At 44.1% G+C, this 21,575-nt stretch overlaps 1 protein-coding gene across 2 annotated transcripts in view; it reads right to left on the reverse strand.

Annotated features, from left to right (window-relative positions):
* Positions 1-265: 265 nt before the first annotated feature.
* Positions 266-21,575, reverse strand: part of Lmntd1 (lamin tail domain containing 1) — a 66,373-nt gene continuing 45,063 nt past the window's right edge. Inside the window, exons 8-9 of one of the 2 annotated variants that reach the window (XM_041643755.1) lie at positions 4,122-4,179; positions 697-815 (exon numbers count right to left, since the gene is read on the reverse strand). In XM_041643755.1, the coding sequence (XP_041499689.1) occupies positions 4,124-4,179 (56 nt within the window). In that variant the 3' untranslated portion in view covers positions 697-815; positions 4,122-4,123. Of the gene's footprint in view, positions 816-4,121; positions 4,180-21,575 lie in introns of both variants that reach the window. The other variant, XM_041643748.1, reaches the window with a different exon arrangement.

A 21,575-nucleotide genomic window follows, 5' to 3' on the forward strand; every position in this document is an offset into this window, starting at 1 on the left:
CACATGTAGGGAAATCATGGAGGAATTGTTTCTGTCACACTCACATGTAGGGAAATCATGGAGGAATTGTTTCTGTCACACTCATGTGTAGGGAGATCATGGAGGAATTGTTTCTGTCACACTCGTGTAGAGAAATCACGGAGGAGAAATCATTTTGTGCTGTTTCTGCCTTCGCCAAGGTTCTGTTATCCATGTTTCCCCTCACTAATTCAACTCTGTAACATGCACGCTTAGGCGACAGCTTTATTGCTCGGCAGAACTTCCCTACTGCTAAGACTCTAGCTGTGTTACAAGAATGGCTTATCCTGAGCTTTGAACAGAAAGACCAGAAGTCTAGGGTAGGTTACAGGTTTACCAGACGTTTCCACCTCTCATTCCCTTTATATTGGCACCAAGCTAGCTTTTCCTTGGAATGTCTAAGTGTACCCCAGACCTACAGCAACCAGGTAACACATTTAAAATGGAACAAACAGGACACAGCTTTGTTTTCCTCCTGAACAGGCTGAGGCCTCTATAAAGTCTAGGCAGGAGGCCTCAGCCTGGGACTGCCTGAGCTCTGGTCTCGCCTGTGGGTAAAAACTTGTAGATACTCCCTGGCAATCTGCTGCCTTTAAACCATGTAATGTCTTTAACCAGCATGACGAGAGCGCAGCCTGCTGGCCCCTCCATGCTTCCCACACAGTGCACCGTGATGCAATAGGAGGAAGCGGGGCAGACAGGATCGGCACGGCACAGGCAGCCAGCGGTAACCACTGTGGCCAGCAGATGGTGGTGAGATGGCGACAGAACTTTGGAAACTGATGCATCACCGGGGGCTGAAAGGAAATGATAAGATTATTGCAGAGATAAGGAGGTTGCATCACAGAAAACAGACAGGAACACTGCTGCCAGGAAGGGCAACCACATTTCCAAGGCCATTAACAAGCTGCCATAGTAAGGAACAGTGGACGTTTTCTTTCTGAGCTGTTGTATCCTGACATCCCTCTTAGAAAAACTGAGCCCAGGAAAAGCTGCTGCAGTTGTCAGGGTCTGAAGGAGGGTGTCTGCAGGCTGTAAGGACACCCTACCTCCTGTGTGGGCTGTTGGATGAACAAGGATTGATGCCCACAGCTTGGTTCCCAGGACTTTTCACTAGTATGTCATTAGGAGTACCTAATCCAGGCACTAGAGTGCCTGTGGAGCCTGGGGCTGTTGCCGGTTGTGAGTTAACACTGCCTTAGTGGTATTTGTCCGATCTATAGATCTAGAGCAGTGACAATGCCTGAGGCAGGGTGGGTGATGTGTGACTAGACACTGTCTGCTGGGCTCTGTTCGGTGTGCTGTCCCAGGTCTTCAAGTTCATGGCAGGCGGCTAGTCCAATGGGGAAAGCCCCCCGCCGTCCCTGTGCACTCTCGTGTGTGGGAAGTTCTGTTTCTGCAGCATTCTGTGACATGCTCACCTATATAGCCTTCAGGCCTCTTATCAACTTGGGGGTTCATGACCTGTGCCCCAAGTCAGGTCTGGCAACCCATACTCATTAGCCAATAAAAAGAGAGCCAAATTAGTAGCGGGGAGTAGAGGAAGGAGATTAATTCAATGTGGCCACACTGGGAAGAGGGACAAAGAGATATGGTGACATTTCCCAGAGTCCTCAGGGTTGTGAAGTGGGATCAAAGTTTAAACAGAGGGCCAGGGATATGGAGATCTAAGCAGTCCTCCTCAAGATGTGGTCCTGCCCACCACAGACCCAGCCTTGTCTGGGCTTCAGTCTCACTGTAAATGGGTCTCACGAGTTGTCAGAGCTGTGAGAAATCTCTCTCCCAGAGATAAGATCCCCCTGGCTGATGCCTTTCCCTTCTTCTGTGAGAGATTCCTGGGAAACCCTCAATTCTCAGAGGTCCATTGTTTCAACAGTCTGATAGTCAGTTGGAGAGACAATTGTCTCTTCAGAGTATCTGGATCCCCACCAGATCAGTCACAGTCTCACACGGTTGAGCCAAGGGCTGAGTAAAGACAGGTTCATGAGCAAGACTGCACACTGTCATGCAGACATGCTATTTGCCAAGACCCTGGGGCAGAGGTTGGATTTGCTTGCATTTGTCTCAATAGTCAGCAACCTATTGAATTAGTCACATGGGAAGTGAGGCCTGGATCTTTGTGGTTTCTGCAACACTAAGACTCTCAGAGTGGCCAACTCCTTTGGGGATGAGGATGTTTCTCTAGGGTTGGAGATATGGCTCATGGGGTTAAGTGCATACTGCTTTTGAAGAGGACCTGAGTTCAGTTCTAAGTTTGCTTCCCAGCCCCCAGGTCAGTCTGCTCATGTCTAGAACTCGAGGTCCAGAGGACCCGACCTCTCTTCTGGCTTCCGGGGACATACCTGCTTGTACACACACATTAGCTACCCGTCTATCCTATCCCTGTTTATAATTAAAGATGAAATAAAACTTTAACATGTCTCTTCCAGTGGTGTTTTTATCCTGGACAGGCCGTAGGGTAGGGCAGTGAGACAGAGATAACCTTAGAGCCCAGGTGGGGACACTGGCCATAGGCTGAGACTCAGCCCTAATGTGTCACTTAATACCTTAATGACTTAGTTACTGACGCTCTGAGAGCTAAGGTTTCTTTAACTGTACACTTGCCTCCCTGACCTCAGGCACAAGCACACGGCCCAGCTCACCCAGGACTGCTCAGAGATGGCAACAAGAACCAGAGAAGCCGTGTCTCAGAGACACCAGCAGGCAGGCAGAGATTCCGAGAAGACAGAGGAAGGTAAGAGGCCTTGAACTTTTCAGAGCAGAGCAGACTGTAACCAAACCAAACCAAATCAAACCAAACCAAACCAAACTAAAGCTACCAACTCAGGAACAAGTCTGCAGCCATCACAGTTGAGCAACAGCACCTGAGGAAGACGATCAACCCTAAACACCTTTGTCAAGCCAGGCCATCCAGGTGCCCTAAGATGATTCACAGCACCCCCTTTTAAAACCAGGCAGATCACCCACCCACCTCACTGAGCTCCTGTCTAGCACAGAACTCTTAGGTCTGTTTCTGCAGCTATGATAAGAAACTATGACCAAGACAACTTATAAAAGAGGTGTTTATTTTGGGCTCACAGTTCCAGAGGATTAGCATCCATGACCACCGTGGTAGGGAGCATGGCAGCAGGCAGGCATGGCATGGGAGCAGTAGTTGAGAACCCACATCCTGAGACAGGACCGTGAGGCACAAGAGCTACCCAGGTCTGGTGTGGGTGTTAGGAACCTCAAAGCTAGTGACACACCACAGGGTCACAGCTCCTAATCCTTCCCTAAAACTCCACTAACTATAGACCAAGATCCAAACATCAGAACCTATGGGGGCCACTCCTCCTTGACACCTCCTTGATGTCTTCCCTGGACTCAAAAACTTGGGTGTTGATCTGATCAAACAAAGATGAAGCAACACCAAAAGTGACCTCTTAAGTGATGCCGAGACATTAGGAACTGGGTCACAGATGATGGCACGCCCACTCTTCCGTATCATTAACAATGTCCCAGCATGGAGCCCTGCAGGCTCTTAAGCCAGAGAAGTTTCTGGTATACCACTAATACACATGGCTCACACAGAATGAATCACGTTGATTCACATGTAGAGTTCACATGTAGACTCTAGATTTCAGTGGCATATTACTTACCTATCAAAAAGGATAAAAAGAAGATCTGGGGAAAATTATATCTCATTCTTAAAAGTTCATCATTTAACAAGAAAACAAAACCTGATGGGTTTGAAAGCAACAGAAAATTAGAGATGACAGATATGTTGCCAGGCTTGGGGTACACAACTTTAATCTCACCACTCAGGGAGCAGAGGCAGGTGGATCTTTATGAGTTGGAGGCCAGCATATTCTACACAGCAAAGTCCAGGCCAGTCACAGCTATGCCACCAGGTCCTGGTTTTTAAAACACAAAGATAGTAAAAAAAAGAACAATCCATTTTCTGAGGTATTATAAAGACCTTATTACATCAGGAGACTGAGGCAGGAGGATTAACACAATTTTGAGGTCAGCTTTGGCCATAAAACGAAACCCTCAAAAATGTATTATAGTTACTTGTGGTACTGTTTTTCTACAGAAAAAGCAAGTTTACAAGAGTTACTTACTTTCACAGATTGAGCTTTTTTCTACTTTTTTCTGACTTTGATTTCTTTTTCTTGGTCCCTAGAAATAAAAAGGGCAGGAGTTTAGGTTTATGTTCCAAGTGTCGACTTTTCACAGAAAAGCCAGTTCTAGTGTGAGCTAACAGGGTTTTATTTAATGTGGATAAATCTGTGTTTTGAAGGCTGTGTTTAGTGGAAACTTGAAGCAAGTAGCTTAGCAACTTGAGAAAAGTGGTTTCCAATTATTGTGAAGTCCAAGTTATCAGTGAGCAATTTAAAATTTATGTTCAAAATATAATAAAAACCAAGAGAAGAATATAACTCTAGAAAGTGTGCGTGTGTGTGCAAGCAATTTATTTTCAGTACTGAAGACAGACTGAATGTGCTTAAGTGCTCTGAACCGAGCAGTATCCCCAGTCCTCTATCTAATTTTCTAAGTTTTTGGAGATTGGAACAAGTTGCCTCCAACTAGCTGCATAGCCCAGGCCGGCTTTGAACTCATACCTTCCCTGACTAGCCTCTTGAGAAATATTTTTTAAGCAGATAATTATAGAGTAACACGCTGTTCACGGTATTTCCCTAGTGGTATCAACACTCACACAGGCCACAATGACCCTGTGACCAGGGGAGGGGGTAGGGAAATGACACTGTGTCATCTATCTGCCACCTCAGTCAAAGTGAGGTGACATGTGTCTCGTCACTGTCAGCCTCACTGATGCTCAATGCTCTTGAATAAAACATCAGACTTTGCATATAACCCACACTTTTCTTTGAACCACATCTGCAGTACTTGTAAAACACTATATACAGTGTGATTGCCCTGTGTGGTGTGGGAGATCCTTCTCTATATGTGTTGTTTTATTGGTTAATAAAGAAGCTGTTTTTGGTCAATGGATTAACAGAATAAGCCAGGCTGGAAGATACACACACACACACACACACACACACACACACACACACACACAGAGAGAGAGAAGGCAGAGTCAAGGAAAAGCCATGTAGCCACCTCTGGGGACAGACATCTCCTCTGGAATCTGCCAAAAATTTGCCAGTATGCCATGACCTCACAGTGAGGCACAGATTAATGGAGATGGGTTAGTTTAGGATATAAGAGCTAGCTAGCAATATGCTTAAGCTATTGGCCAAACAGTATTGCAAATAATATAGTTTTTGAGTGATTACATTGTGATCTGGGCAGCTGGAAATTAACAGTGTCCATTTACTGATGTGCCTACTTGGGCTGACTACATCCACATAAAAACCCTGAGAGAGCTTTGTAGAAGGAGCTGCAGGCTGCGTTCCTGCAGCCTGGCTCCCGGCCCCCTGGCTAGCTTATGCCCCGAAATAATTACACAGAGATTGTATTCTTTTAAACACTGCCTGGCCCATTATATCTAGCCTCTTCTTGGCTAACTCTCATATCTTGCTTAACCCATATTTAGTAATCTGTGTAGTACCACATGGTGGTAGCTTACGGGAAGATTCTAGCCTGTGTCCATCTTGGGCTGGAGCTTCATTGCATCTGCCCTGGAGAGGAGAGGCATGGCGTCTGCCTAACTTCCCTTCTTCCCAGCATTCTGTTCTGTTTATTCCGCCTACCTAATTTTCTGTCCTATCAAAGGTCAAGGCAGTTTCTTTATTAACCAATGAAATCAACTCAAAACAGAAGACCCTCCCACATCAGAGCTTGAAAAGAAATTCTACACACACACACACATCAGAGCTTGAAAAGAAATTCTACACACACACACACACACACAGAGAGAGAGAGAGAGAGAGAGAGAGAGAGAGAGAGAGAGAGAGAGAGAATTTAATGCAGCTTCTTGCTCTATTTGCTGAGAGGTCTTCTTTATTCAGCAGCAGCAACAAAAACAAATAAACAAAAAACCCTGCACAGTTTCAAAAGGATGCCCTTCCTGGTTTGTGCTAGTTGCACAAACAACTCTGGCCCTTTCAGGAGGCCAAGTGCTTAAATGGGGTCTATAGTAGCATGTTACAAATTGCTTAATGGTGACAAAGACCCTCTGTGACCCTGGAGCTCAGGCAATGTACATGACTCAGAGGCAATGAAGATGCCTCCTCCATGTTGGACTTGGTGCATCCAGCAGGCAATATGGCAGAGTTGATCCTAGCTTTGCCCATTTAGCATTAAAAAACAAACAAACAAAGACCTGCTCCTGGTCAGAAAATAATTACAGATACACAATAAAGACAGATTCGGATTAAAAAAACCTCTAAATGGGGCACAGTGTTGGATAAATATATGCAGCCTTGAGAGAGGAAAAAGAGTATAGACAGTCATATGTTGTAGGAAGCCAATTGTTCATTTTACGGCCATACAGACTCCCAAAACAATCACACAGAAACAATATTATTTGTAATACTGTTTTGCCAATAGCTTAAGTGTATTTCTGGCTAACTCATATCTTAAATTAGCTCATCTCCATTAATCTGTGTATAGCCATGAGGCTGTGGCTTCATGGTAAAGTTCTGGTGTCTGTCTCCAGTGGGACTACATGGCTTCTCTCTACTCTGCCTTCTTTCTCCCAGCATTCAATTTAGTTTTCCCTGCCTAACTCTGTTCTGCCCTGCTCTGCTATAGTCTCAAAGCAGTTACTTTTCTTTTTTCTTTTTTGGTTTTCCAAGACAGGATTTTTCTGTAGCTTTGGAGCCTGTTCTGGCACTAGCTCTTGTAGAGCAGGCTAGCCTCATACTCACAGAGATCTGCCTGCCTCTGCCTCCCAAGTGCTGGGATTAAAGGCATGCACCACCACCATTCAGTTTCAAAGTAGTTTCTTTATTAACCAATGATATTCACAGCATATAGAGGGGAATCCCACATCACCTCTCCTTTTCTGTTTAAATAAAAAGGAAGGTTTTTGTTTACTGAGGTTTCTGTCCTGCCCAGTTCCCGCAGTCTTTAAGTCCCAAAGAAATCACACAGAGGTCTACATTAATTATAAACTGATTGGCCTAGTATTTCAGGCTTCTTATTAATTCTTATAACTTATATTAATCCATAATTCTTGTCTGTGTTAGCCACATGGTTTGGTACCTTCTTTGGCAAGGCAGTCACATCTTGCTATCTTGCTTCCTCTACAACTAGGTCACAACTACAGACTGAACTTTCCTTTTCCCAGAATTCTCCTGTTGTCATTGCCCCCCCTCTACCTCCTGCCTGGTTTCCCCACCTATACTTCCAGTATGGCTACTGACTAATTAGCATTTTATTAAAAATAATACAAGTGACAGGATAAAACACCATTGTCCCAAAGCACTCCCCCCTTTTTAAAACAAGAATTCTGAACCTATTATCTTTTGTTTAGCTTTTTGCCTGACTTTTATTTATAGCAACTTGTAACCAACATTTTAAATAAAGGAAAATATCCATAGTCCAATTTGGGGAATGTGGGTAGTATCCCAGGCTACTTCCTGCTGAGTGAGGGTGCTGATAATCTTATGGGGACCTAAAGAAAATTTAGAATTATGATTAAGTCCTGTGAGGCTTGATCATCTCAGGCAGCAATCTTGAATCTGGTCTAGATGTAGAACTCTGACATCTGGGCCATCCACTCATATCAGAGGTTTTTCAGGGGGTCTTCCTTGATCAAACCTGATTTTTTGTAACATGGAATGAATCCACAGCCTCTCATTTCCTGTGGAAACAAAAGCAAAACCTCTTCTCCAAAGTATCATACCTTTTGACTTAAATTTTGAAGGCAACGTATTTTCAAAATACCTATCTTGGATTAATTTAGCAGCATTTGTGAACAAATAACTTTTAGCAGCTGTTGCTCTTTCCTCAGCATTCAGACAATTCAAAGAGAGCATAATAACATACAGTATCCAGATTCTCTGTGTGTTTTCCATTTTTATATGGCTTTATTTTAAACTCTATTTTTTATTTTTTTTTTAATTTTTGACTTTTTGAGACAGGGGTTCTCTGTGTATCTTTGTCCTGAAACTCCTTCTGTAGACCAGGCTGTCCTTGAACTCACAGAGGTCTGCCAGCCTCTGCCTCCCAAGTTCTGGGATTAAAGGTGTATGTCACCACACCTTGAACTCAAAGAGATCTGTCTGCATCTGCCTTCCAAATGTTGGGATTAAAGGTGTGTGCCACCACACCCAACTATTCTCTTTTTTCTTTTATGGACTTTTATGCTTTTTTTTCCTCCCAAGCCTACATATATTTTTAAACACATTCTAAACCATTTAAAAGTTTTCTTTGTCTTTGAATCTATTTTTACTGTCTCTCTCTCTCTTTTTCTGACCATATGAGTCTTTAATTTACTAAGCAAAATGTTTAGGATTAAAGTTACGGCTTTGACAGCTGGATCCAACCCATTCTTTACTTTTTGAGATTCCAGCCTCGTGGAAGAGGTACCAGCCAGAGCCATGTTTATTGCCACAACTCTATGGTGTTTCAAGGTCCCTGCCACCACCAAAAAGCATGCAGTCAGCTTTTCATCAACACCATTTAAGTGTTTCGTGGCAGGACCTCTTAAAAGAGCTGTAAGATTTTGCAGCTAAAATTGAGTCAGGAAGCCTCTCTTAAATGAGAGCACTTGCCTATAGCAAGCAGAGCCCACCTGAGAAAATGCTGCTGTCAATAAGCTGTCCTATCCTCTATTCTTTTCTGTCTAGAATTACTTCCCAAGCTCTCTCAGGCTTTATGTGGATGCAGTTGTCCACATCAGCACCATTTGTTGACTGAGGTTTCTGTCCTGTCTGGTTTCCACAGTCGTTAAGTCCCCCCAAAAAATCACACAGAGGTCTAAATTAATTATAAACTGATTGGCCTAGTATTTCAGGCTTCTTATTAACTCTTATAACATATATTAGCCCATAATTCTTGTCTGTGTTAGCCATGTGGCTTGGTATCTTTTTCGGCAAGGCAGTCACATCTTGCTATCTTGCTTCCTCTATGACTGGGATCACGACTACTTAGCTATCCTCTTCCCAGAATTCTCCTGTTCTCATTGCCTCACCTCTACTTCCTGAGTGGTCGCCCCACCTATACTTCCTGCCCAGCTACTGGCCAATCAGCATTTTATTAAACAAGTACAAGCAACAAATGTTTACAGGGTAAAGCCATTGTCCCACAGCAATTCCCCTCTTCCCTTTTTATTTAAAGAACAAGAACTTTGAATTTAATCTCCCTTGTTTAGCTTTTTTCCTGACCATTAACTGTAACAACTTGTAACCAACATTCTAAACAAAGGAAAATATCCATAGTCCATTTTTTGGGAATGTGGGTGTAGTTTTCCAGGTACTTCCTACTGAATTGGGGTGCTGATAATCTTATGGGACTTAAAGAAAATTTAAAATTATGATCAAGTTATGAGTGGAATATCCTCTGAGGCTTGATCATTGCAGTCAGATGTCTTGAGTCAGTTCTGGATGTAGAACTCAGACATCGGGGTCATCTACTTCTATCAGAGATTTCTCAAGGGGTCTTCCTTGATCAAACCTGATTTTCTTAACCTGGAATAAATCCACAGCCTCTCATTTCCTGTGGAAACAAAAGCAAGACCTCTTCTCTAAAGTAACGTACCTTTTGACTTAAATTCTGAAGTCAAGGTATTTTAAAAATATTTATGTTTTATTAATACAGAAGTATTTATATTAAAATGTCTTTTAGCAGCTATTGCTCCTTCCTCAGCTGTCAAGAAATTTAAAGACAACATAATAATATACAGTATCCAGACTCTGTGTATTTTTCATCTTTAAGTGGCTTTATTTTAACCTCTATTTCTTTTATTTTTATTTTTAGGCTTTTTTGTGTATCTTTGTCCTCGAACTCCTTCTGTAGACCAGGCCTTGAACTCACAGAGATGTCTGCCTCTGCCTCCCAAATAAATGCTGGGATTAAAGGTGTGCGCCACCACACATTGAACTCAGAGAGGTATGTCTGCCTCCTCCCAAGCCTACATATATTTTTAAACACATTCTAAACCGTTTAGAGGTTTTCTTCACTTCGCTTAAAATAATCTATCTTAACTCTCTCTATATATATATCTATATATCTCTATATATCTATATCTATATATCTATATATATATATATATATCTTTTTTCTGAGCACATGAGCCTTTAATTTGCTAAGTGATATGGCTAGGATAAAAGCTGTGGCTTTGATGGTTGGATCCAGCCCATTCCTTAGCTTTCTGAAACTCCAGCCTTGTGGCAGAGGTAACGGCTGGAGCCATGTTTACTGCCACAACTCTATGGAGTCTCAAGGTCTGTGCCACCACCAAGAAGCATGTTGTAGGCTATTCATAAACACCATTTAAGTGTTTTGTGGCAGAGTCTCTTAAAAGGGCTGCAAGGTTATTGCAGCTAAAGCTTAGTCAGGAAGCCTCTCTTAAATGAGACACATTTGTCTCTAGCAAACAGAGCCCACCTGAGAAAATGCTATTATCAATAAGCCATGCTTAACTGTATTCTTTTCTGTCTGGAATTACTTCCCAAGATCTCTCAGACTTTATGTGGATGCAGTTGTCTACGTGTGTGCCATACTGTTGCAAGAAAGGAGGCCACTTGATTGTCCCAGCCACCCTGAACCAAAATAACCACGCAGAAACCACATTAATTAAAACAATGTTTGGCCCATTAGCTCTAGCTTCTTATTGGCTAACTCTTATATTAATTTTACCCATTTCTACTAATCTGTATCTCACCATGTGGCAGTGGCTTACCAGTAATGATTCAGCATGTCTGACTCTGGCAGCTCCATGGAGTCTCTCTGACTCTGCCTTCTTCCTCCCAGGATTCAGTTCTGTCTTCCACACCTACCCAAGTTCTGCCCTATAAGCAGGCCAAGGCAGTTTCTTTATTCATTAATGGTAATCGCAGCACACAGAGGAGACTCCCACATCACTGCTGGGTATTATGGGCCAGTAGGCTGCAGATGGGTGACTACAATGGTACAGAAGAACTTTGGCTGACTGTCCAGGCAGCAAGATGTCTCTGTCAATTCTAGAGTTTTGGAAGCTGCTTACAATGCACTTCCTGTTTACTTAGGTAATATTATATCCTTCTGGAGTCTTTGATGGAGTTGAAGAATAGATAGTTATAGTTTTTCTTAGTTATGATAAAAGATTAAGTCAAAATAAATACTGTAATTGTAATTCTTGTTTGGTACCTGTTTTGTTATATTAATTCTACTATGTTCAAGTTAAAACCTTCCTCTCTATTTAAAAAGAAAAGGGGAAATGGTGTGGGAAGTCTTTCTGTATACATGTTGCATTTTCTGGTTATAAAAGAAGCTGCTTTTGGCCAATGGCTTAACATAATATAGTCAGGCTGGAAGAGATATATATAGAGAGAGCAGGCAAAGTCAAGGAGAAGTCATGTAGCTGCTACTGGGGACCGACACCTCCACTGGAGCCCGCTGAATTTTTGCCAGTAGGTCACAACCTTGTGGTGATGCACAGATTAATGGGGGTGGGTTAATTTAGGAAATAAGAGATAGTAATATGTGTAAGCTATTGGCCATAGTATTGTAAATAATATAGTTTCTGTGTGTTTATTGCAGAACCAGGTGGGACAGAAACCTCTGCCAACTATCATGTATATGGTCAGTATTTTATTTCTGAATATTTTATTCTGTGATTGTCAATTTGAAGTTGGTTAAGTCTGTGGAGGGACCGTGAGCCTAGGAGAGATGACTCTACTTGATGGAACTGAAGGTCATATTGCATAAACACAATGGTTACGTATGAACCAGTGTATCAAACCAAAGAGTGGAGAACTGAATAACACTAAGTACAGACTACTTTCATGTCAGAAATGAGATCACTTTTAACCAGAAAAGTAACAAATAAGAAAGCCAATGTCCTAGGTAGATTGCTGTGGTGATGTGTGCTCCAATCTCAGCATGGGAACAGAGACCAGAGTTTCAGGTTGTACTGGCTACACAGTAATTCCAGGCCTGCCTGGGTTACACCAACCAGATAGACAGAACATCTTAGCACAACAGGAAATGCTCCCTGGGCATACCCAACAATCCACAATTACTAGGTTTTTCCAGTGTTTGATCACGAAGAACACCCTCAGGTCTTGGCTGTGAGTGTGTCAGGTGGCAGATGCATCACCGGCAGTGACTTTCTCAGCCATGGACAGTTTCCTGCAGCCACTGAATCAGGATTCTATTTGGCACAGGCTGGTGTAACCTTCCTGAAAATTCCCAGGGTTGGGCTATAACCAGGGTCCTAAGGGACTTGCCACAGGCAGTAGCATAGATCTAGAAGGAAGGAAGGAAGGAAGGAAGGAAGGAAGGAAGGAAGACATCACTGCCCATTTTCCCGAACACTCTGTGGGCATGAAGTAGACCTTTTATGGATTTCTTGTATGTCCTTGCAGTCTGGCCTGAGGACGAGGGCTTTGGATGCTGGAAGTCTGTACTTCAGGAAACACAGGGACACAGCTCTACAGACACTTAGACGAGGTTCCATCCTTCCATTTCCATCTTGGAGGGTGACAGCAGTTTTTGGGTAATTGACGCTGAGATGTTTAGCCCCTTCTTAATTTAACTGAAATGCTTGAATTGTGTAAGGAAATGGATCATTGAAGACATAATTCTCCGTAAGTGGGGTTACGTCTGCTCCTCACTAAGAGCAGACTATAGCATGTGTTGAAATGTTTGGAGGTAAAAGATGTAGTCGTGATGGCCCTGGTTATTCTATCAGGACTGTGACTATTAAAGACATGTGAGGAGAGGCACACCATGCTGCCCTCACACCTCTGCTTCATTATTTTAAAAAAGTTATAAAATCACAGTCCACATTCTGGAAATCGGTAGAAATGTTATTATTCTCAGACACTGGGTGACATGCTCTTCTTTAAGTGTTCTTAGTTTGATAAGGGAACATGAACAGATACCTGGACACCCTGCAGTGTCCTCTCAAGTCATTCCCTATTCCCACTGACAGGAACCAGCCTTTCTGTTCTGCAGGAAATGCTGGCTTTTCTGTTGTTTAAAACTTCCTGTATAAAGATTCATACATTTTTGTCAAGTTGTGTCCGTTTCCACCCACCTGGGAACTAGGGTTATAGTTGTGTGGCACCATGCTTGGCTTCACATGGGTGCTGGGGATCCGAATCCAGGTCCTCGTGTTTATACGGCAGGCATTTCACTCATTAAGCTATCTCCCCCAAAACACACGCCTGATACATTGCCAGCCATAGAAATGTGAATTCAGACATTCCAAATTCTTAACACAATAAATTTAGACCCCATAAAACAAGCAAGCACTAATGAACAGATGTTAGCCTGAACACATAAAGGAAATTCATATCAAACGTGTGGTTCCTTGTGGAAAATTTTTCGATCCCAAGACAGATGCCAGATCTAATGACCTGTAACGAGTAATGGCCTAGAGTCCAGCTGATGTAAAGTCCCCAAGGCATGATCTTGGGATATAGACCTTACACTGATGAGACTTTAAACACCTTATTGCTGCATTAGGCTGTGGCTTCATTTATTTTCTAGTAGTTGGCTCTGCAACCTTCGGAGAGGAAGATGAACTGTTATTACCACAATAACATTGATGCTGACAATGGCAGCAGCTGTACTGTGCACAATTAAAATGAATTCTCACTGCAGAACACAACATGCATCATGGCTGATGGGTCAGGTGCCTTAATCAGTATGCAGCACAAAGCCTGCTCAGTAACAAACTGTGTGGGGCTAAGGTCTGTACCCCGTCACTTGTATTTTAAATAAACACTGATTGGCCAGTAGCCAGGCAGGAAGTATAGGCAGAGTGACCAGGCAGGAAATAAATGTGGGGCAAAGAGAATTCTGGGAAGAGGGAAGTTTCAGTCTGAAGTTGCCACCCAGACACAGGACGCAAGATGTGACTGCCTCGCCGAGAAAGGTACCAAGCCACATGGCTAACACAGACGAGAATAAAGGGTTATGTAAGATGTAAGAATTAATTAATAAGAAGCCTGAGCTACTAGGCCAACCAGTTTATAATTAATGTAGACCTTGGTGTATTTCTTTGGTACGGAATGGCTACAAGACCAGGTGGGACAAAAACCTCAGTCAACAACAAACTGTAAAAGTTATTGTCTTCCTAATGCACCCAATACCTGACAAGAAGCAACTTGAGGGAAGAAGGGACTAGCTGTGGAAGCAGCATGAGATGGTTGCGGTCACATTTGTCAGCAGGCAGAGAGAGCAGGGAGCAGACAGGAAGAGAGGCTGTCTTGGTCCACCACAAGGATCCCAATTCCTCCAGGGAGGCTCCACCTACCTAAGCTTCCAGGACAGTCTCCAGTTGGGACCCAAGTGTTCACATACAGGAGCCTGTGGGGTTTCAGTTCAGTTCAAACCACAATAGGCTCGTATTTGCTCTGTTTCACCATGCTCAGGGCTGGTTCTCACTGTTAAACCTAGTTGCACAAGGACACTGAGAAAGCCGCCCACAGATGTACCGCAATTTCTGATTGATCTTAATAATAAAACCTTGGAATCAGATGTTAGGGGGCAAAAGCTGAAAGATAAGAGCAGAGCAGCCAGCCACTCGTTCTTACCTCTACTGAATCCTCAGAGCGAATGGGGTATCCTGTCTCTACGAATCCTCAGACCGAATCCTCAGGCCTGGAGCCCCTATTTCTTCCCACTTTATTAACCTCTCTCCTGCCAGCCACATGCCTTTCTGTCTCCACCTTCCTCGTGCTGGGATTAAAGGCCTGTGACTCCTGGCTGTGTTTCTCTTTGAGACTGGATCAATCTAATGTAGCCCAGAGTGGCCTTGAACTCTACAGAGATCTGTCTAACTGTCTCCGTGCTTGGATTAAAGGTGTGTGCCACCACTGCCTGGCCTCTATGACTAACTAGTGCCTAGCTACACACTCTGATTTTCAGGCAAGCTTTACTTGTTAGATCATGAACAAAATATCACCACACACAGACTTTAACGGCAACACTGGCAAGGGCTTCTGGCTGTGGTTCTCAACCTTCCTAATGCTGCAGCCCTTTATACAGTTCCTCATGCTTTGGAGACCCCAACCATAAAATTATTTCATTGCTATTTCATAACTGCAATTTGGCTACTGTTATGCATCGCAATGTAAATATCTGCTATGCAGGAGATCTGATACAGGGCCCCAAAGGTTGGTGACCCACGGCTGAGCACTGCTGTGTTGTGCCATGCTGTGCTACGCTATGCTATGCTAGAGGACTATTGATGGGATGCTGCAGGCACATCTGCGTGGGAGTGGCCTCCGCCTTCATTCAGCGATTCTGTGCTCAGCAAACTTCAGCAGTTCTGCCAAGAATGCCTCAGCTGCTTCCTTCTGCTTCCTTCTTTCATTGCAAGCTAGTTTTAGGAGAGGGGGTTCAGTGCTAAGTGCACTTGTTGCTTTTGCAGAGGGCCTGAATTTGTTTCTCAGCAATCCTATCTGGAGGCTCACAGATGCCCGTGACTTCAGTTCCAGGGTATCAGACCCTTTCCTGACCTCCATAGGTACTACATACATACAAATACATGGCAGACACACAAATGTACACAAATAAAAAATAGCTGCTACACTTAACAGACACACACATACACACATATAAAAGAATTAAAAATTCTTAAAAGAATCCAAGCACATAGAAAATGGTGGGAGTTGACGGAAAACCTGAGCTAATGGGCCAATCAGTTTATAACTAATGTAGACCTCTGTGATTTTCTTTGGGGCCTGGTGACTGCGGGAACCAGGCAGGACAGAAATCTTGGGCAACAAGAAAATATCAGTAAACATTCTACCTGTGATGAAAATTTTCATGACCAAACTGAGGGAATTTGTAAAAGCCCAGCCATTAGTGAGGTATATACTTTGGCTGACAATGTGGGCAATTCCTGAGAGGACAAGTTGGGGAACAAGACTTATCCTACACATGGGCATCACCATCCTACTGGTGGGGTCCCAGACAGGGAAAAAAGAAAGCAAAGGTGTTGAAGGGAGCTGCAGGCTGCATTCCTGCCACCCAGCTCCCGGCTGCCGGGCTAGCTTATGCCCCAAAATAACAACACACAAACTGTATTCATATAAACACTGCTTGGCCCATTTCTATTAATGTGTGTAGCACCACGAGGTGCGCTTACCAGGGAGATTCTAGCCTATGTCCATCCTGGGTCGGAGCTTCATTGCGTCTGCTTTGGGGAGCAGCGGCATGGTGTCTGAGCTCACTTCCTCTTCCTCCCAGCATTCTGTTCTGTCTACTCCACCCACCTATGTTCTAACCTATCAGGCCAAGCAGTTTCTTTATTAATTAACCAATGAAAACAAAGGATATATGACACTCCCACATCACAAAGGTAAGAGAAAGGGAGGGAACCAGGTGGGCACCAGCACTGTTCTCTGTCGGCTCTGACTCCCACATGTGAGGAGACAGTCAATGGCCCCCGCCACTCCTGCCCCCACAGTCACTGCCAGAGAAACCCTCTCTGAAGTCATTTTTGGTCACGCCAATGAGGAAAGTCATGCACACGCCATCCACAGCCATCGCTCACCTCCCAGAGTCCACCTTTCCCCACCTTTATATGATTTCTGCTGCTCCATCATTGAACTGCTCCGTACCACATACGATTCCAGTATGGCTTTCCCAAGAACAGGCCAGGTAAGTACAGGCAACCAACACGCAGGAACAGAACAACACTCAAAACCCAAAATTCGTCAGTATTGCTATAGGATAGGGTCATTTCAGGTTCCCTATCCTCAGCTGCCCAAGGAACTAACTGGGGACCTTGGCTTGGGCATCTGGGAGCCACTCTAGGTTCAAGTCTCTTGCCAACTCTAAGCTGGCTCCCTTAACTAAGAATTGTGCTTCCGTGCTCCCCTATCCACCCTTCCTTTATCTCAATCCTCCTTTTTCCCCAAGTTCCCCCCATTCTCCCCTTCTCCCTTTTCTCTCCCCATCTCCCCTTACCCCCATTCCACCCCACCCCCAAGATCTCAATTGTCTCTCCGGCCATTTTGTCTACTTCCCATAGCCAAGAGGACAACTATATGTTTTTCCTTTGGTTCACCTTCTTACTTAGCTTCTTTGGGATCACCAATTGTAGACTCCGTGACCCTTGTTTATGGCTAGAAACCAATTATGAGTGAGTACATCCCATATTCATCTTTTTGGGTCTGGGTTACCTCACTCAGGATAGTATTTTCTATTTCCATCCATTTGCACGCAAAATTCAAGAAGTCATTGTTTTTTACCGCAGCGTAGTACTCTAATGTGTAGATATTCCACACTTTCTTCATCCATTCTTCCATTGAAGGGCATCTAGGTTGTTTCCAGGTTCTGGCTATTACAAATAATACTGCTATGAACATAGTTGAACAAATGCTCTTGTCATATGATCGGGCCTCTCTTGAGTATATTCCCAGGAGTGGTATTGCTGGGTCCAGGGGTAGGTTGATCCCGAATTTCTTGAGAAACCGAAACACCGATTTCCAAAGTGGTTGCACAAGATTGCATTCCCACCAGCAATGGATGAGGGTACCCCTTCCTCCACAACCTCTCCAGCAAAGGCTATCATTGGAGTTTTTTATCTTAGCCATTCTGACAGGTGTAAGATGATATCTCAAAGTTGTTTTGATTTGCATTTCCCTGATCGCTAAGGAGGTTGAGCATGACCTTAAGTGTCTCTTGGCCATTTGAACTTCCTCTGCTGAGAATTCTCTGTTCAGTTCAGTGCCCCATTTTTTAATTGGGTTAATTAGTATTTTAAAGTCTAGTTTCCTGAGTTCTCTATATATTTTGGAGATCAGACCTTTGTCTGTTGCGGGGTTGGTGAAGATCTTCTCCCAGTCAGTAGGTTGCCTTTTTGTCTTGGTGACAGTGTCCTTTGCTTTACAGAAGCTTCTCAGTTTTAGTAGGTCCCATTTATTCAATGTTGCCCTTAATGTCTGTGCTGTTGGGGTTACACATAGGAAGCGATCTCCTGTGCCCATCTGCTGTAGGGTACTTCCCACTTTCTCTTCTATCAGGTTCAATGTGTTCTGCATATCATCATAGAACCTTCATCTGGTGATGGATGGAGATAGAGACAGAGACCCACTCTGGAGCACTGGACTGAGCTCCCAAGGTCCCAATGAGGAGCAGAAGGAGGGAGAACATGAGCAAAGAAGTCGGGACCACGAGGGGTGCACCCACCCACTGAGACAGTGGAGCTGATCTATTGGGAGCTCACCAAGGCCAGCTGGACTGGGACTGAAAAAGCATGGGATAAAACTGGACTCTCTGAGCATGACGAACAATGAGGGCTGATGAGAAGCCAAGGACAATGGCACGGGGTTTTGAACCTACATAATGTGCGGGCTTTGTGGGAGCCTAGCCAGTTTGGATGTTCACCTTCCTAGAAATGGACGGAGAGGGGAGGACCTAGGACTTACCACAGGGCAGGGAACCCTGACTGCTCTTTGGACTGGAGAGGGAGAGGGAGAGGAGTGGGGGGAAGGGGAGAAGGGTGGGAGGAGGGGGAGAAGGGGGGGAGGAGGGGGAGGGAAATGGGAGGCTGGGAGGAGGTGGAAACTTGTTTTTTTTCTCCTTTTTTCAATAAAAAAAATGGAAAAAAACCCCAAAATTCATGTCCTAATTCAAATCTCTCTCTCTCTTAAAGGATTTCACTCATGTGTGCATGTGTATGTGCGTGCTTGTGCATGTTTGTGCCTGCATGCATGTGAATGTGTATGTGTGTCTGCACATGCTTGTGTGTATGTTTGTGCATGTGTGTGTACATGTGCATGTGAGTGTGTGTGCTTATGACTTCTATTGCCCACTGAGGCCAATAGCATTACAGGTGGTTGTGATCCTTCCATACAGGTGCTGGGAACTGAACTGTCTCTCTGTTCTGTATTTAACTGCCCTTAAAACATCTGTTAGCTGTGAACCCCTTTTCTCTTCTTACCAGGAGCCCACTAACTGAAGTTAAGTCTAGAGTGGCCACAGTTCTGTGGAGGTCATCTGTCTCAGAAGCAACAATCCAACCTAAGGATGGCGTGAACAAGATCATCAGTGTCTCGGTTAACAGCCCGGAAGACATGCTGATAGAGGCAGGCTCCTCCACCTAGCACATGGCTGCATCTAGGATAGCTTTGCCCGCTCTATGGTGCCACAGGGAAGACTCATAACCCAAAGATCTCAAGGAGATGCTGTGTTCAGAATTTGTTTATAGTTTGCTGTTCGGAATGTGGGCCGCAACATGGTTCTGTTAGTGGTAGCAGGGGTGGAATTAGTTTTACTCTTGGAAGCCTCATGTCTGGGTATCTCTGGACCTCTAGGTCTTGCACCTTAAAGGAACAACATTTTACTGATTAGCCATCTGTGCCATAAGGGGAGCCTGGAGACCACTGAGCTACAAACTCCGTTAATATTAGTGCCCAGCATATCCTAGTGGGTGGCCGCTCTGACTTACTTGGGAGGCCACTTCCTCCTGTTAAAGAAGTTTCACATCATTAATATTCACCATTGTTATCCACTGAGGTCACCGATGAGCACCTATGGATTCTTTCTCCACCCTTGGCAGAGCACAGTTATTATCTCTCATTACTGCACCTTCCTTCCTATCTTTCTGCAGTAAGTATCTGTGTATATGTGTGTGTGTGAGCACACACACAACATGGTGCACGCATAGGCCACAGGTCAGCCTTGGGTGTCATCCTTCAGACACTGTCTGTTTTCTTGAAGGCAGTTCTCTCATAGCCCTGGAGCTTGCCGGTTGATTGGGCAGCTGCACCACGAGCTCCATGGCTCCTCCCATCTCCACTTCTCCAGAGCTGTAAGTCTAAACACTGTCACTCTATGCCAGGCCTTAGAAATTGGGTTCTGGGGTGTGGGACTCAGGTCCTTGTGCCTGCAAGAAAAGTACTATATTGACTGATCTACCTGCCCAGGCCTTGTCATCACATCGAAAAGGATAGAAAGTTTGCAAACCACGACTGTGTAGCCTGAGGACAGTTAACACCATAAACACGATGCAGGCCAAGAAACAGGACGTCTCCTCATTCCTCAAGTAGTTTCTGGGCAGGGCCCCATACCTCTTCTTTCAGTCACATGGGACTCTCCCAGTTGTTGAGACCACGGTAAGGTTTTGAGTTTTATGTGCACGGTCTCACCCAGTAGACTTCTTTGGCTGAGACCTTTGGCTCAGAAGGATGCTGACAGTGTATACTGATGCCACTGCAGCGGTTCATTCCATGTCTAATGGACTCATCTATTTGGTGGGTGATGGACTGGATGCCTCCAGCGTCAGAGCATTATCAATCAAGACCCAGCTGCCATTATGGCATGTGTCATAACAAATGTGTTTGCAAGCATATAGAGTCACTAAGAAAAGAATTATGGAGTTAAGGGGTAATAGCATGTAAGAATTTTCCATTTTCTTGACTTCTACATTTGGGGCTTCTAGCACAGTACTGAACATCAGTCACGGTAATGAGAATTCTTGCCTCTCTCTAGACTTGCAAGAAACTTGCTTTAGGATTTTGGATTGTTATTTGTCAAGTTGAAATTTTTTAGTTCTAATTTTTAATATTTTTACTCTTATGGATAAGTATTGAACTTTATAAGGTGTATATTTTATATCAATTGAGATCACTAGCTATAACTTTCTCAACATTTTTATGTGACACATGGTTAAATATTATTATTACTATTCTACTATACAGGTATGAACATTTTCCGGTGTGTATGCACCACATGCATGCCTGTTGTCCTTGAAGGACAGAGGAGGGCAATAAGTCCCCTGGGACTGGAGTTACAGTCAGTTGTGGACAGCCATGTGGATCCTGAGAGTTGAACACTGTTCCTCTGCAAGAGCAGCGAGTGCTTGTAACTGCTGAGCTGTCTCTCCTGCTCCACGATTACGTTTTAAAGGTTAAACCATTTAAAAAATAAACCTAACTTGCCTGCGGTAGTTATTCTAGATAACCTGCACACCAGAAATGCCTCGCTAGGAAATACACGATGTATGTGCCTTACAATGTCACGGCTGTGACACATTGTCCTCTAGTCTGGGCTAAGCTGTCTCATGCATCCTCGTTAACATCTGAGGTTAGCTGCATCTGCCTCAACTGGACTGAAGAGCTAAGAGTTCTCGGAGTAGTACAAGATACAATTCATCCTGGAATGTGGAACTCATCTGTCTGTTTTCTTAGGACGTGCACACATCTGAACTTTTCAGAAGAATTTCATCCTGAAATAGCAATGAGCTTGTCAGCATCTGTCAGCTTTTGCCCATGTAAAGTTACAGGGAACAAGGGAAACAGGACTCTCCTCCTGCACTTTTGGGAGATGGTCAAACTCTCTTTAGAGAAGCGTAGACAATAAAAACTGAGGCTGTATATGCCGCACAGTGAACACGCACACATGGGATGGTGGAGGACTACAACGGCTGAGCACACTCATGGGATGGTGGAGGACTACAACAGCTGAGCACACTCATGGGATGGTGGAGGACTACA

The sequence above is a fragment of the Microtus oregoni genome, unplaced genomic scaffold (assembly GCF_018167655.1).
Source record: "Microtus oregoni isolate MIOR12 unplaced genomic scaffold, Mior012 000002F_ref0000024, whole genome shotgun sequence".
Classification (NCBI taxonomy): domain Eukaryota; kingdom Metazoa; phylum Chordata; class Mammalia; order Rodentia; family Cricetidae; genus Microtus; species Microtus oregoni.